The sequence below is a fragment of the Elaeis guineensis genome, chromosome 10 (genome assembly GCF_000442705.2).
Source record: "Elaeis guineensis isolate ETL-2024a chromosome 10, EG11, whole genome shotgun sequence".
In the NCBI taxonomy this organism is placed as follows: domain Eukaryota; kingdom Viridiplantae; phylum Streptophyta; class Magnoliopsida; order Arecales; family Arecaceae; genus Elaeis; species Elaeis guineensis.
The window spans coordinates 2,534,629-2,552,536 of record NC_026002.2 but is presented as its reverse complement, the minus strand read 5'-3'; the positions used below and the strand labels follow the sequence as shown (position 1 = coordinate 2,552,536).

General features: G+C 36.2%; 1 protein-coding gene across 1 annotated transcript; it reads right to left on the bottom strand.

Moving 5' to 3' along the window:
* Positions 1-820: 820 nt before the first annotated feature.
* Positions 821-16,932, bottom strand: LOC105053215 (ultraviolet-B receptor UVR8). Its single transcript, XM_010934305.3, has 11 exons — positions 16,761-16,932; positions 16,527-16,671; positions 16,298-16,414; positions 16,153-16,213; positions 15,928-16,046; positions 9,319-9,404; positions 9,022-9,223; positions 7,536-7,589; positions 3,427-3,537; positions 3,186-3,242; positions 821-1,300 (listed from the first exon to the last, which is right to left on the bottom strand). The coding sequence occupies exons 1-11, from the start codon at positions 16,799-16,801 to the stop codon at positions 1,094-1,096; spliced, it is 1,200 nt and encodes a 399-aa protein (XP_010932607.1). The 5' UTR covers positions 16,802-16,932; the 3' UTR covers positions 821-1,093.
* Positions 16,933-17,908: the final 976 nt, after the last annotated feature.

Here is a 17,908-nt window from a genome sequence, read left to right as displayed (position 1 = left end):
CATGGATTTTTTTTTTTTTTTTTTTTTGGAGACAAAGATGCATGGAGTGTTAGGACAAAAGGTGACTGCTGCTTCATTTCCCCATCATTTCTAGCAGCCATCATGCTGTCATTTGCAATGGTGCCATCAACTCAAGCAATGCTTTTAGTTCTAAGCAAGCAGAGCCCTTATTACAAGATACGGATACCGTCTCTTATCACTAGAGCTAAGCAGTAGGTTGCGTGATGTGCCGCAAGCTAAAATCCACACGGGTAAAGTGGTGCTAGATTCTTCTCCAAATTTAATCCTTCTGCCTTTCCCTCGAGAGAAGATTCACTTTTGCCAGTTTCTTGTGCCCTGTCCAAAGCTCTGGCTCCAAATTAGGAATGAAGAAAGGTATCTTTAGATCACAATAAAAGCCATTTATTAGCAGAGAGATGAGTTTTCAAATCCATGCACATTTCCCCACATAAAAATTAAGTCCGTTTGTCATATCACAAATACAAAAATACGTACATATTTGGATCACATTGGGAGCCATTTATTAGCAGCAAGATGAGTTTTCAAATCAGCCATTTATTAGCAGAGAGATGAGTTTTCAGATCCATGCAACAATTCATTCGTTCATTCCATGCAACAACATTTCACACATACACACATACATACATACATAGAGAGAGAGAGAGAGAGAGAGCAAACAAGTCCACTTTTCATAGAATTTAAGCAAAGTCAGGTTTTTATGCTAGACCTCTGTTCTATGTTGAGGTAAAATATGTAATAGTTTTCTGCTTTTCAGGTGGGGCTAGCTGGGGTAGTCATTGAAAGGGCACACATCAACACATGCGCAGAGATATCCTGAATTCTTCCACCAAATGTCAGAAGCACCACACATGAGCCACAGAAGTTATAAACAACAGGCTTGATCCGTTACCTGACACACACCCCTCTCCGAAGTAAAATGTGGTATTGAAACAGATAACTCTCATCCTTACTCATTTATATAAAACACTTATTTTTCTCCATAAGAGAACTAACAATTTAGGTTCTCAAATTACGAGTATTCTGATACAGAATATTTCAGGGCGTGGACCGAACATCAGTTAACCAGTAGTCTTTAGCTCGATAGTGACTGTTCAGGCTCATCAATCCATGTAGCAATTGCTAAAGTATGACGTCCGCCACAGGCAACATACTTAGCACACCATCGCCCACTAGTGCTGAGACAATTCTTTGGTGGTGGCAAGTCTATAGGCACTTCCATTGGGTGACCAGTTGTCACTTTCCTTCCATAGCCAAGACGCCCATGGTCTCCTCTTCCATACTGTCAACATATGATTAGGAACCAAATACTAAGCTCCATCTAATAAAATAAATTATTTAACCATAAACAAATGAATGAATAAGTTGATAAATGATGTCCACTAATTAATCTAAGCTTAGTCAAGTAAAAGCAATCATGCAATGGAGTCCTCATCTTTCAGATGCATACGGATGCACATAACTTGCACCATCAAGCAGGAGAGGAAAGTTTGAGTCACCTAATTCTACCAAGGACAATAAAGCTAGTCCATTCGAGTCATTGACAAGAATTATGTGAATGGTACTTGACAGAAAGATTTGATTTTGTCACCCAAGTATCATCCAAAAATGCCTGCAGCTATATGTTTTGAGACTCAACAAAAGCAGCTAGTCTTATATTATTGTCTGGGATGCAAGGAATCATAGGCGTCCAATCAAAAGGGATAAAAGGGACGCATTGCAAACTCTTCAGCCTCCCATGAGCGTGTGTCCTTCTACTAGATATTTCTAGAGCTGCTAATTAGTGGAACCACATTGCCCAAGTCAATCCTTTGCTCGCCTTGTAGGACGCAAAATCCGTTGCAACCCCGAACCACTTAGATTGATTAAAGCAAACTAATTTTTTCATTATTTGTGGCCAACGGACGAAGAACTTGGTTTCAACTCACAGCGCTAGTCAAAGCTTTGTAAAACAAAATGGGCAAGTTGTACCTTGTGAGTCACCAATTGATTAAGGATATAAACAATAGGCCGATAGCTAAGAGTAGTATTTGACATGACCATTGACCCTCCTGTAAATCACTTTGCTGAGATGGGCAGCTGCAATCAATCAATGAGATCAGGACATGTCTAATGAATGTTTTTTTTGCCTTTATTGTTAATATTATAACTGTTTTCGTCTTATGGAAAGTGAAAAAGTCTTAATATCATGTTGGATCTCATTGACTAACACAACTGAGGCGGGTCATTAAGAGATTTTAGGGACAGGAAGTGAAGCAGTTTGAGTATAAGCTATAATAATGAAGAAGGAAACTAGACGAAACATTAGATCGAGCTTGACTTGTTCACGTAAATGTAAAGCTCCCCTTTCTTCTGAAACACGTGAAAGAAAAACCTGAGAACTGCTTCAGCTTGTTAGTCTAAGTTGTAGATAATGATATCTTAATATCGTTACTACTGCTGCATTTTGACTCAGCTTATAATCAGCACATTATACTGACAAATCACCATCCTAGTCAGCAGTATATAAAAGTCATCAACTTCCACTTCAAAATTAAATCATCAAGTTTAGTTATATACTTTCTCAATTAATAATGGAAAAAATTGAGATCTGTGACAATGGCCAATTGGCAGATGAACTTTCTCCGACATCTTATAGGATAGTCACATTTCAGCTATTCAATCAAGCACCAGGAACCAATTGCACTAATTGATCTAATTTGGATGAAGGTAATATCCAAGTTTACCATTTATTTCTAGGGGATTTTGCGGAAAAAAAAATCCCATTCATTTACATATTTGAAAAAGGGGCCACACTGTTTTTTCTTTTGTAGAAATGGTCCACTTTGTGTTTTACTCGCCATTCTGTCCCCTACCATCAGATGAATGCATGCTATCTTTGTCAATGCACACAAATTGATAATGGACGCAAATGCAATACAAGTCATGTACACTCAAAATGTCTTCATAAGCAGTTAAAATGCAAAGGGTCTAAATGTCTGATGGTGCTCAAAAATTCAAAACAGACTGTTTCTGAAAAAAGGAATATGGCCCTTTTCTGCAAATCTAATAGTTGAGTAGATTATTTCTGCCAAAAAACCCTTAGTTTTATGAAATCTATGTGAACTCATATTGCTTTTAAGAGAAATTAATTCAAAAAAATACAATTAGAACACAGAATTGCTTACCGAAAACATTCGTCCATCACGAGTGCATGCGACTGAATGAGTGCCTCCACAGGATACCTGAATATTATAAGAAGAAATCAAGCCGTCAGAGATGGCTTCAGATTGGAAACATCAAAATTAATTCTTATAGTCTTGAGACAAACAAAAGTTTAAGCATGGCAAACCAAGATTAGCCAAGCTTAGACAGGGTAAATAGCAAATCTGACTTGTAAAGATGCAACTGTATTATTTACTAGTTTACCTGAACAATATCTTCCCCAACTAGGAGCTGAACCTTCTGGGGCACCATTTTGCTGCTTTTGTCATCTCCAAATCCGAGCCTCCCATGCTCCCCTCTTCCCCAAGCATATACCTGCATGGGCACAAAAAGGCATAACTAATAATGTTGATTCAAAAGCAAACGTTGGAACAGTAACTCTTGAAATGTTATTTTGTTATTGTTACTTGTAGTAGTCCTTTGGCAGAGTCAGATGCCATATAAGCAGTTGTCTATGAAAGTTAGGGTTAATTCTCATGCCATATCTCACCAGTCAACTCATTGCCCCCTCACCCAAAAAAAAAAAAAAGTTCAATTTATATGCAAAACCCCTTGAAGCTAAAATGTGAATATCCAATATAAATACCATGTGTTATTTCTGTCCTTACAATGCATATCTACCACAACTTCAAATACTCATCTCACTGTCCTTTAATTCTCTCCCTTTGCAAACTAATCTGTGTAATTATATAAGTATTTGATAATGCTTGTGGGCAAGTCTGGGCATAGAAGCATGCACAAGCATGGGCATGGGCATGGGTGTGTGGTATGTGGTGTGTGGCACATGTGTGCTTGCTTGAAGGGGTGTGTTTATATATTAGACAAAATGGGTAAAACTTCTTAACTAAAATGTGACCTTCTTATGCTAAAGTCCACTAACTTATTGCATGAACTGGAATAGAAATTAACAAAAAATGTATCGGTTATGGGAACAGGGAGCAGCAGTTTGAAACAAAAGTCTTCATTTGCAATACCTAAAAGAAATCTTCACTTCTATCAAGGAAATGGAAAGTAAGAATGCTCAACTCAACTAGGCCTTAATCCCAAAGAAGTTGGGGTCGGCTACATAAATCATTTTTCCTCATTCAGCTCAATTTAGGGCTGTACTTTCTGCCAGTTAAATGGAACATACAATCCACACAATTAATCATGGTCTCAACTAGCTAAAATCGCCTTAAAAAATAAAAAAAATTTCGAGATTTCTGGTCTATGTCTTGAGTAGTCATGTATGGACAGCTTTTGGTAAAATAATACATGTTTCTACTAAATTTAGAATTTGGAAGTACCCGATTTTGTTGACTTATCGTCCTTACAGGTTTTGTGTAGATCATGATCAATAGTGCAGTTTCTGTCATGCATCACATGTTATGTTACAAAAACTGCTCATCTTAAAACCATTTAAATTATTGATAAAAAACCTTGAAATTTCGTTTTGGTTTTTTATCCTAGTGATGCAGCATATAAGTAACCCATTTAAATTAATAATCCCTGGTCAATTTGGATCTACAATGCATAAAATGCTTAAGAATTAAAAAGAATGCTTAGAGGCTTGTTAATTCCATATCAAATGTACAAATAGATGTCATTTTTTTTATATGGTTTAATTTTAGTTTAAGGTTGGGAAAGAGGTAAAAAAATGCTTAACTAAACCCAAAAGAAATCTAACAGACCTGATTAAAAGTGTCAATACATGATAATCTTTAGTGTACAAAGTCCTTGTCTAACACTTAGACTAGATCCAAATCCAAGATAAAAGAAACTTAATACATCAAGTGATTGGATCACATTTAGGTTTAAATAATTGACCCAAAGCCTGATTGGGTCATGCTGGACTGGGTCCCAGCCCTAACCAATTGAGTGCCTCGTACCCCAAACCAGCTAAATCTATCCATACATATTCTCTGTTGCAACATCTCTAATGCACCTATTGGGGTGCTTCATTTTGTATGAACCTCTCTAATTTCTCATAAAGGCAGAAATTACTATTATCATATATGCAATGAAGTTTATGTCAAGGATTCTGTTCCAACAGGACGTCCTGCGGGAAACCAAGATGGAGTACTATCCCATGTGTTGGGATAGGACTATCCCACAAGCATCCCAATGTCTCTTCTGTCCCAAGTGTCGGGACGGGCAAGAAGGCGCACATCCTGTTCCATAGAAAACGGGACAGCCCATCCCACGGAATTTAAAACCTTAGTTTATGTTTCCTTAGATCATGCATACTCATAACAAGTTAACCACAGAATGCAGATATTGTTGATGTCTACTCAACTTATGACGTCACCTCCTCTTTTATATGACACATCCTCCAAATATCAAATTCCTACAGACACCGAAAGAATATTATTGAAACCTGAAACCTTTTTGTTCTCACTACAATTTTCTTTCTTATTTCATTTTAAAAGGGCTTATTTGGCCATGGTGCATCTTACCAAAATATTCTACCAATCTATGTAAGAGATGGCATTGATAGATAAAAGTGCATGTGGATAGTGGTCTATCTTGTTGAATTCTATGAACTCACAGGAAAAATATTTATCAAGTTGCAAGCATGGTATACAATGATCCTCAAACATGTCCATCTCATCTCTGACAAAGGTTATGAATGTGAAACACCCTTCATCCCTTGTTCTGCTTCCTTGCCACAATTTTGGTAGTTCAAGTAAAAATTACCAATTCAAGTTGCTTAGGCAGAAACTATTAATACCAAGTGAAAGAATGAGAGGCGAGGTTCTACTTTTAGCGTTTTTGGCAATTAAAGTCATTTTTTAAGTTATTTATTAATTTTTTTTGTATTACAAAAGTAGAGTTTACTCATGGGTGATTAATCCAGCCTCCAAGAAGTATCTTCTTATGAGTAAGCTCATTTTTTTAATGTCAACAAAATTAGAAGCTTTGGACGTTCAGTTCTAAGAGACTGAAAAGGTAACTTTTTTGTGAAAGACAGGATTTTAGTGGTTTTGAAAGATTCTTGGGATATTGTGAAAGGGGCCTGTAGAGTAATCAAACTGCTGACAGCAAATTTGCAAGTTTGAGCTGGATTTGCAAGATTTGATATCAAATCTCATTAAACATTTGGATTGTTATGCCTTAGAATGTTAAAAACAGTAATGATAACATGTTTCAAAATAAACTCAGGTTCTTAAACAGTAAAAATATTCTACAACAAGGTTTTATCTGCTTCATTTGAGCATTAATTTTAGGATAAAATTAGAGCCCAATGCAATCAATCAAAATTCAAAACTACCAAAAAAGAGAGGGAAAAAAAAAGATCAGCTCCAATCACCTATTGAAACTAATACCTGAACTGAACTTTTAAACTTTAGTTCTGGTGACCTCCATTACCGATGAAAGTTTTATGACGAATACAAGTTACTCGTTTCTCTTTAAATATCATTTTTGTTTATTTCTTAAAGATTCCACATGGATTTTAGAGCTAGCCTCTTGGTACTAAAATAATAAAGTATAATTGTAGATCCATCTCCTTTCTTCTCGAAAATTTGCAATTGTTTGTTAAAAAACAATTAAGTGTTACCAAGTTAATGGATTGCATTTATGTAATTGTATTTTCACATGGGTTCCATAAAGAAGATCAAACTAGGGAGGCAATTTCTGACCTGGATCTACCAACCTGACCGAACCCACACAAAGAAACAAATTCATGTGAGGGTTTTACAAAATTGGACTGGGTTTGGGGAAGCCAATCCGACTATAAATGGGTCAGGTATGGGTTGGGGCCTCTATCCCAAAGGGTCACCATGGGTTGATTAAATCCATAAAAATCCATCCCTACACCTTTAGGATAGATGTAATTGTGCAATAGACATGGCTAAATCTATGATTGAGTTAGTTGTTTAGAAAGACTATGCAAGCACTGGTTAAAATAATGAATTAAATAGGATTTATCAGATTTCGCTCTCCATCTAAATTTACTCTCCTTTTTCACTTTTTTGAATGTGGAACCGTAGATCATTTGTTTTTGACCTTGTTTTATTTTCACTTACAAAATGGGTTGGGTATGGACTATGGACTTATTACTGTCCACCCAATTATAAATGACTTTGGGTATAGGTAGGGCCACTGAGGAGTTTTTGATGCAAACCTGACCCAACCCAACCTAAAACCAACCCGATCCAATCAATTGCCACCCCTAGATAAAACACGGTACATATCATTTAATTTCCAGATTGCTAGATAACATTTCCAACACTGGTCATGCCAATGATAATATGCCTAAAACACTATAATAGCAGGTTAATATCCGCAACTTTTGACTTCACTATAAAATCATATGGAAAATGTTGACATACCTCTCCATTATCTGTCAATGCAGTTGAATGCCAACCTCCTGCAGCAATATCGACCTGGGAAAGATAGAAAGGAAAAATATTAAAGCCTTAAAATGAAAGTTACCTATGAAATCACCAATGCATGACAAGGCCTTGTCAAAAAGGAGAATTTAGATATGGTGAATTGCAAGAGGATAGCTTTACAAAGTGACATAATGAAGCAAAGAATTGACAAAATAGATGATTTTTTCTAACCTTAGATTAGTTCATTAAGTAGATAATATAGAACTTTTAAAAAATTTAGTAATACAGACAAGAATATGAGTTTGACCTAAAATCCCTCAAAACACAATAAATCTTAAAAAAATCCATCAATATTTATCCATTTGACTAAAAATCAATGGCTATGTAATCAATTAGGGGCCAATCTACAATCCTACCACGAGTTCTAAATTTCAGCGAAAATTATCTTTTAGTCAGTGTGTAGCAAATTAGCAAAATCTTAAAATTGAAATCGTCAAAACAATATGAGAAGTATTAGATATTGGGCACTGTTAAGCTTTCTTTTTATATGTAGAATGGGTTTAACCCAGTATCTTCTCCCAAAATGGCTGCCAATTTGATATTATTAAGCCAATCAAAACAGATGTGTTCGATTTGATCTCTGGATAAGTTAGGAGCCAAACAACAAGTTTCAAACGACATTTATTTCCTCCCTAAAATTTATTTTCTATAAAAATTTAATAAAAGACACAAATATATGGGGCAATTTTGATAGTAAAACCATTTCTGAACATATCTATATAACATGTTCACAACTCACAAGTGTTTTTTATACTAGTGTTTATTGTATTTTATCAATCTATATTATTTTAAGAAGCAAAAAGTTTATTAAAAAGGAGAAAACAAGATGGGTTTTTGCAGGCAATCACATTTCACTTTCTCTTCACAAAATAAACAAAAGTAATTATAAAAATAACAAACTTGAGTACGGCTCATTGTGATTAGTATTTAAAATTATGATGAGAATATGACTGACTGCTTTATCCAACCACATTTACTGTCATTGTCCTTTTACTAAGCACCCTTTTTCTTGTACTTTACGTAGCTTCCAACCGGTTAGTCAATTTTCAGGAATGTAGTCGTGGCACCATAAACACAAGATTTTAGCTGGCTGACAGGTGGGATGGTAGCAGTATCCACAATGTTGAATTCACAAGAAAGAGTAGAAGAAGTTGGAATAAACTGGGCAGTGTAAAATTCAAAAATCCTGTTGCAATAAAACCACCATAGAATTATCCACTTATTAGCTATCATCCTATGATAAGTAGCTCTGGTTACAAATTTCTTCCAAATTGGAATAGATGTATAAACAAATGATGCTTGCAAAAAATCATGGAAGTCTATTCTAAATATAATCTTGCAAGTTTTCTGAAAAAGCTGCAAAATAGTAGCCTTTGCATTATCATAAACAATATAGGAGTAATAGACTGTTTGAAGCACACACCAGAGTGAGACCAGATAGTCCTTGAACAGGAATAGGTTGTGATCTTGGTTGTGTATCCCCAGTTCCTAGCTGGCCATATTCATTATTACCCCATGCCCATAACATTCCATCGTCTAGAAGTGCCAAGTTATGAAATGCACCAACAGCAATCAGCCGCACCCTTTCCAGGCCTTGTACTCGTACAGGAGTCCATATTTGTTTACTGGAAAAGGCAATGTCACTGATAATCAAAGGACAAGAAGGCAACAAAATAAAATATCAGCTGTGATAAACTTTCCAAAAGAAAAGAAAATATACATATCTCCAGGAGGCCATGGTTGGCCCCAAGTCCACACATGACCGTCTTGTGTCAGCACCACAGAATGTGTCCCTCCAGCAGCTACCTGAAATATAAGAGAAAATGCCTAGCAAAATTGGTATCCAGAAGATGTATAATTATCATCCCGGTGTACATAACTTAAAGAAGTTCTACACTGAGTGACATGTTCGTCATACAAAAGTGAGTGATTTGATATGTGAACTACTGAGAGCCTGAGACCATCGAGGATGCATTTGTTCCAAAATATAGGCTCCAGAAACAAATAGTCATGAACAACACCAAAAGCAATCAATCAGAGTTAGGCCAAAAGCACTGGCAACATAACTAGATTTGAAGTGACAATGAAAAGAGCTTTTAGGCTTTGACATAGATTTTCATGGCATAAGGTTAAGCCAACAGAAAGCAAGTATAAGTCTGAATTTGAATAACGAACCCAAGCAATAAAATATTTAGAGACAGCATCTAGAAACCATAATTTCAATGTCTGAAACTAGATTTAAAATAGAAAATTTTAAGTAATTTTTAGCAAGGAACATAAAAATATCTTACGTACATACTTTCTCTTCTCTATAAAATTCAACAGATTTCATTTTTATAAAATAGGACTCAGCCAATGGAAAACAAGAATGATTTAATATTTTCAAGAAGGAAGACAACAAAATATATGAAGACAAAGCAACTAAAAGCCATTTGATATCTGAAACTAGATTTAAATGGAAAATTTTAAGTACATTTTCAATAAGGAATTTAACCGCAAAAACTGGGAACATGTTAAGCATAGTTTTGCTTATTTACTTAGATCCATAAAACTGAAAGATAAATTTAGCTCAATGAAATTGTTGCGGTTGATCTATCACCACCGAATATCTAGAGTTAAGCAATTCAAAATAAAATGATAGATGAAGAAGAAATTATTGGACCTAGACCTTACATATGAATGAAATCACTCAGAGATTCAATCAAGAACTGAAAAAAATATCCAAACATGGCCATTAAAGATATTGGTGGACAAGGGTGTGGACTTGTATTTAGGGCCAAGTTAGAGACTAGCAACTTTCACTGGCCTCAAAAAAAAAAAAGGGAGTATTACACAAAATGAGGATGTTGCCCAGCAGCATTGGAGGAGAGGGTGGCTAAGCAAGACAAGGTAACAAGAATAAGAAGATGATTCTCTTGATTATGATGGTGGTGTTCTGTCAGTCCATTTTCTCAATAACTCTTGCAATTTTTTAGCTTAACCAAACATGAAAAAATAGTTGATTTTCTTCTTTTTTTTCTTTTGTTTTCTCGTACTGATTTGTCTTTATTTCCTTGCACTTTCTTGGAGCCAAACATAGCACAAGTGTGAGAAGAAAAGAAATGTAACTAAAAAATGCTGAATGATTAGGTGATGGAATTTTAAAAGAAATTGCCAAATATTTTACAAATAAATTATATAAGAAAGGAAATTGGAATGTAAAATTGCAAATTAGATGGTTAATTGTATTAAAAGAGTAGCCGAAGAAATTCAGGGGAGGGGTGTCAAAGGTTAAAAAAGAAAGACAAAAAACTTAGTAGTGGGATTTTACAAATAAATTATATAAGAAAGGAAATTGGACTCTTAATTGCAGACCAGATGGTTGATTGTATTAAATAGTAGCTGAAAAAATTTGAGGGAGGGAGTGTTGAAGTTCAAAGGAAAGATATAAAAAAAACATGGTAGTGCACTGTAACGCAAATGACATCATTAAAGTAAAGAGATTTGTTGCAAATAGTTGGCGAAGAACAAATAAAGTCAAGTATTTTGAAAGATATAAGAAGGCCAAAAAAAGAAGCAAAATGGCCAATAAGTGAAGGCTAATTATGTACTGTTAGTCTGCTACCACATATGACAATTTATATGATAGATTAGGTTCAACAGAAGGTCAAAATGGATATTATAAAATAGTTAAGCAAAGGGAAAGGAAATTGAGATATTCATTAAGTTAAATCCATGAAGAGTCAGGATAATAGGATGTTGAGAAAAGGTGTGAAAATTGAAGGATAAGAAGGTTATCTTTCTAGAAGTTGTTGAATGACAATTATGCTAGAGAACATTGAAGGATAAGAAGGTTATCCTTTTAAAGTTGTTGAATGACAATTATACCAAAGAAATATACATATACATACATACATACACACACACACACACACACACATATATATATATATAGCAATACAATTTGTAAAACTAAAATGAGGAAAGCTTCAAAAAGGATGCAAAAGAGTAAGGCAATAGGGCCAAAATCCTGATTGTAGTGAGGAAACCATGCGATATGGGAGATGTGGAATACTAGTTTGATGAGGTTTTGAAACCCAAGAAAATCCACATGCTAAACAGAGTACCGGGTACTGCCAATAAAAAATAGAAGATACATAACATTGCTCAGTTAGGGAAGTAAATTGATGAGACATTTGATAAAGTTAAGGGAAAGGGTAATAGACATTCAATATAGAAAAAGAGACAACAAAAAAAAGTCTCCATTTGGTCCTTAGTTACCAGAAGCAGGTCAGGTGCAAGTAGTTTGGAAGCATATCTTTAAATAAAAATTTAAATTTAAATTTTAAAAAACAAATTAGGAAGCAGTACCGGAATGAGTTCCCAAAGAGATTCAAAGGGAGGTGTGCTACACTAAATTTATTCTACTACTAAGATTTGATCTTTGTTGAGTTAGAAAATGCTTGTAATAGGATGCTAATAAAGACTATTTAGTGGCATTTACAAAGAAAAGTTGCCAATAAATGACATACTGAATTTTTTTGTGGACACAAGGCTTAAAGCAATTACAAGTGTCGAGATTAAGCATGCTATAAATGTTTCCAATCACAATGAGCTGACACCAACTATCAGCACCAAGCCTATATCCTTCTACTATAATTTTAGATAAGCTTAGTACTGATACTCAAGAAGATCTACCATGGTGAATTTTATTTGCAGATGATATAGTGCTAATTAATGATATAGAAAGATTAAATGCTGATTTACGAAAGAATGTTAGAGATTTTCTTTTCTTGTAAAGAAACCATTCAAGGATAAGAGTTCGAAAGTTAGCCAACAAAAGGCATTAATATATGGATTGCGATTTTATTGAACTGAAAAATGGAGGGGGGAAAAAAGTAAGGCTCCAATCAAGATGGATAGACAAGATCACCAAATAGTGATAGTTACCCTATCTTAAAGTCTATTTGCAAAAGAACAGAACATGGATAAAGATATATAATAGAATTAGGCTGGTTGGACAAGCTGGGGGGTGCTTCCAAGTAACACCTGATTGATGCATACTTTGGTGACTCAAAGTAAAAAATTTATAGGGGACAATAAGGCATGAAATGTTCTCAAACTCAAAGTGTTAAGTAATAAAAATGTGAATGTAACAGAAATAAGAATATTTTGATGGATGTGGTATAAAATAAGAAGATTTGAGAAATGAATATATAGAGAGATATAAGAGTCGCTCCAATTAAAGATAAAGTGATAGAGAATCAATTGAGAAGGTATGGACATGGATCACAAAGATTTAAGGGCTCGAGTAAGGAGGAATAGTTCAATCTTTTCTAAAGGACGAAAGAAGAATGGAAATGACCTAAGAAAATATTGTTGAAAGTTGTGATGAAGGATATGGTAACATATATAACATCAAGAAAGTCCCACATAGGAATGCTTGGCAAATGAATTTTCATAAAGTTGATCCCAAATAGTTGAGGCAAGGCTAAAGATGTCAATGGACCCCATCTAGGCACACCATATGCAAAATTCAGAATAGGCTTGACCAAGTGGCCATAGCCCAAAACGAGACACAAGGAGGCCCACGGATTCTCACATTGACATCCTTAGTTAAGCTTGGATGCTTATGATTCTAGCTACAGTATATGATATATGTTACTTCTTACAAGTAAACTTTTTATGTAACCCTTGCTTATTCCAATGAATGTCATTTTAAGGCTCCAACCTCATTCTCTATTTTGAAGAAAGAACCTAATACTCTTTTGTTAAGTTAAAACTTTCAAGAAGAGGCATAAGATACATTTCAATCTTCAAATTATGTGTCTTCACTTATGATTGATTCCTCCACAATAAATTAGATTCATAATACTATCGTTGCAAATGAGCCATACTTTTTCTATCACAAACCTTGATTAATTAGTATTCTTGAAGAAATAGCCAACAATAACAATATCGAAATATTTTTAAGAAGTGATATGAATTGGGAGTATTATTGTACATTAGGTTTTTAAATTATCTTTTGTCTAATTACCTCTGTATCATGATTATTTATTTGAAGAAATGTTCTTCTGTCTGAAAATTCAAAACAATAAATAATAAGACTGGTGTTCGTATTCGTTTCGTTACTCCAAATGTTATTTTTCAAATAAATTTTGGATTTGATTGAATTGCAACGTCTTCAATTTTATAGTTCACTAACTTAACAAACTTTTCATCCCACAGAGGTAGATGTTGGAACTGGGAGGAAAAGGGAAAAGTTACAACATCAAGGTATGCAGAGATATGGCAAAAAAGGTTATCAGCAACATTTTAGGTATTAGGTGGGTAAAACTAGTAAATCTAAAAGAAATGACCACCTAGTTTTTATTAAATTTCATTCAAATAGTGAAATTTATATTGTATAGGACTGCCCTATTGTTGAACAAATGGAAAAGATGGCAAAGGAGAGTTTGGTCTCTAAGACAAACCTTCATAAACGGACTATTTAAAAATGGAAGGGGATTTGGCCATTGTTTCCCAAGGTTCTATTGCATTCCCTTTGATATAAGAGTTAAGGTGGTGACTATTGGAAGAGAAAATTTTAGGGTGTCAAAGAAAACTAAGAAGTTAAGCTCGCTTATCTCTATTTTGAACCAAGATATTATTTCTTGTAGGACTCATTTGGTTGATGGGAAAAGGAGGGGGGAAGTATGGTCAACGGGAAAATGACAAAGTGGCTTATGTTTAGTTAGAGATTTCGAATAAGAGATATGGGAAAGTAGCCTTCCCATGGGAATAAGTTTGTCACCTCCCGTGGGAAACAAAAACCCATGTGAGACATGGGAAACCCAGTTCCCCATGTGCTGGGAACCTAGGTAAAATCTTTTTTTGCAAAAAAAACCCTTAATCCTAGTGGCTCATATCCTCTCTCCTTGTAATAAATTTATTAAGGACATAAAAGGTATTTTACATGACTTTTTTAGGAAAGAAGATGCTCAACCAAATTAAGTCACTCTGGAAAGTGAGCTTCCTATGCCACTTTCCCATAGTCAACAAATGTCAAAACCACTTTTCCAAGTATAATATACCCGAACATTAGCTTCTCAAAAAACACATTCAGGCGAAATTCTTCCGGCAAATCAAACAAGTCCGTAGCGTTTGTGAAGACCAAAAGGATGAAAGGAGGTTTAGACTCAATTAGCATTTTTTCCTCTTTTTGTTACCAACAAATGATAATAATATCTTTTAGGAAAAATGAAAAGTCAAATTAAGCAAAAGAAAAAGGCACCTACAAGCCATTAGTGAACCATCCTTAGCTTAATTAGAAGCATATGGTTAATTAAAACTATGAGAAGGTTTCCAAAAAAAGATCACACACTTTTCATTGACCTCCTTCACCACCTCTCCCTATTTTTCTTTATATTAAGTAATTTGCAACCATGATACGTAGATACAATTGAGATCTCATCTTTTGAATGGGAAAGAAATTGGTTGTGGAAATTTTACACCCATAAGAACAAATTTGAGATGCTATTGGAAGCATTTCACATCATACCTCCACCTAGTCACACATGCTCCCTAGTAAATTAAGATGCTAAGATATCATGGTTACTAACCCAATTTCTATGCATTTCATAAATCATCATTTACTTAAATTCCTTTCTATGACACATTTACACTATCAATGATTCCACTATTTGTAAATGTCAAATAATGTAACTTTTTTATATATTTAATAGGTTTATTTCATATTGTAGGGCTTGATCTCCAAAGGTAAATATGTTTAGAATTTTTTGGTGTGTCACATGGAAAACAATGTTTTGATTATATGTAATTTCAGGGTGGAGGTTAATAGATTGAAATCAATCACCAAGAGGATGAATTTGCACACCTATTATGCCTTTTCGGTGGGAAGATGAGACAGTTTTCTACACACATCATTTACCAACTCAGACAAGTATAGACTTGATCAAATTTTTTTGTGCGCAGTGGCTTTAGTTTCAGTTTGTATCTTGTTTTCTTTTGTCTTCTTTATCTTCCTCTTCTTTCTTGAGAGTCTTCCTGCTCGATATTTTCTCACATGGGATGCTAACTCATCTTTCCACACGTGTGTATTTCTCTTTTTTCCCTTCTGCATTCTGATGCTCAAGATATTGAAAGGATGTATTTTGGTCATTCACAACAACGACAACAAGAACAAATACATGAGAAGAATCAATTAAAGATAACACAACTTGGCGGGATAAAGCTAATACAGCTTGATGGGATAAAGCTAACACAGCATAAACTAGAAACAAGCAAAACAAAGTATTCCCACAACATTCTCAAAAATGGAATATAGATGAGTGTAATATGTCACAATCACCTGCCGAACAGAAAGCTTTGGAGCACAGCGTTGTGGGGTCGTGATGTCCCTCCTCAGAGCCCTTGTTCCATCTTCTTTCCTCTCCGGCTCCTCCCCGCACTGCCCATATTCATTCCCACCTGCCCACCCACATAATACGTATTAGCATACACATCAAGTGGAGCAGACTAGAGGCAGAACTGGAACGACATCAAGGTGTTTGCAATAATTCCAATCATAACATACCCCATGCATAAGCTCGGCTCTGGTCATCTACAGCCAGGCAATGCCACCCACCGATAGCCGCCTATAACCAGAGACACAAAAACGCAAACGCAACGCATCAAAACCGTTCCGACTTCAAATCGTTTCTTTCTTTATTCAGCATTACCTGAATGATCTTGACATTGGCCTTGGCGAGGGACTCAACGAGGCTGGGAACGCTCTCGGTTTTGGTTTCCGGCGCATGGCCCAGGGTTCCCCTCTGGTTCCATCCCCAGGTAAACAGCTATTGAAATAATTTGCCAACAAAAGAGTAGCTATCAATATCAGTTAAATGAAGATAACAAAACAATGGATACGCAAAGATTGAGAGATCGAGGGGGGGGAGAGAGAGAGACATGTCCGCTGTCGCAGATGGCGAGGGAGTTCCGGCTGCCGGCGACGACGGCGGTTACGTTCTCGGACTCGAGGGATTTGACGGAGCAGACCCAGTCCTTCTCTTCCCAGTCGCCCATTCCAAGTTGCCCGTCTTCCCCTGAGCCCCTTCACACAAAATCCCCACCATCACACCATGTGGTCATTCCTATGGGAGTCTGGGATCGGGGGGAGGAGAGAAAGGGGGGAGAGAGTACCATGCAAGGACGACGGAGTGGGAGGATGGGGTGGCGGCCATGGCGAAGCTCGATGAGTTTTTCGGTAGAAGGTTTTGGGTGGGGAGGTGTTTGAGAAGAGAAGGAAAGAGAAGCGGCGAAGCTGAAGTGGGGGTGGTCCGAATCGAAATGTATAAAGATGACGACGCGTTTATCGTCGTCAACTCTCAAATGCCCTCTTTGGTTTTCCGCGGGGTACAAATGTTGTCCGGCCCGAAGCTGATGCGTCCACGCGTGACGTACTAGCAGGACCAGCACGTGGGAACGGAAATGCTGGACGGTGTTAGGGCAATAGTTGTCATGTTGTATCGTGCGGTCAAAATCGGCTGATCCGATCCCACCCACAAGGTCTAATATTTGATGGGCCAAATCGAGCCAGATCCAACCAAAAAATGAGATACAATATAGCTGACCCAGCCCATTAAGAGCCGTGGATCGGATCGGACTAACCCATAGATTTGAACTTCAAATAACTGAAGAGTGAAGAGTAAAAAAAAAAAACAGAGAGCTCGAGAGAGGAGAGTCTCAAACATCAAGTCTAGAGAGTGGAGAGAGATCGAGAGAGCCTAAAGGAAGAAGGGCTCGGAAGAGAAAGAAGGAGATCGTCTGGAGGTTGGATGAAAGGTATCCGTCGTCGGAAGGAGGAGGGGGCTGGCGTATCTTAATTTGTGATCGAATTCGAAGGTCAGAGATGGTGGCACCGACGATGAGGAGGAGGGAGATATATAGAGCTGGAAGGTGAAAGAGATAGGAACCGATGGAGGCGGTCATCCTACTGGTCTGCAGCAGCGGTCGGTGATGTGAGGCAGTGGGACTTAGGAATCGGAGATTAAAAAATGAATAGGATTTTTTTTTAATTTTTTTTTATTTTATGATCCACCTGGACTAGTCCGATCCAATTCATATTAGCCTTGAGCTGATGTGGGACGGCCAAACAGATCCGGTTGTTATTTGAGCTATTCATATGGTAGCCCAATTCACTCCATTTACAGAGTTGGATCGGACCGATTCTTTGGGCCAAGCTCATTTTGGTAGTGCTATGTTGTATAAATATATATTATATTTATATATATTTAGATAAATGGAGGAATAAAATTAGATTAAAAAAAAAAGGATAATACAAGGTTCGG

Coding starts and splice junctions, on each gene's coding strand:
- LOC105053215 (XM_010934305.3), bottom strand. CDS start 16,801: ATGGCCGCCACCCCATCCTCCCACTCCGTCGTCCTTGCATG. Junction 16,415..16,526: donor CCATCTGCGACAGCGGACAT/GTCTCTCTCTCT, acceptor TTATTTCAATAG/CTGTTTACCTGGGGATGGAA. Junction 9,224..9,318: donor CCATGGCCTCCTGGAGATAT/GTATATTTTCTT, acceptor TGCCTTTTCCAG/TAAACAAATATGGACTCCTG.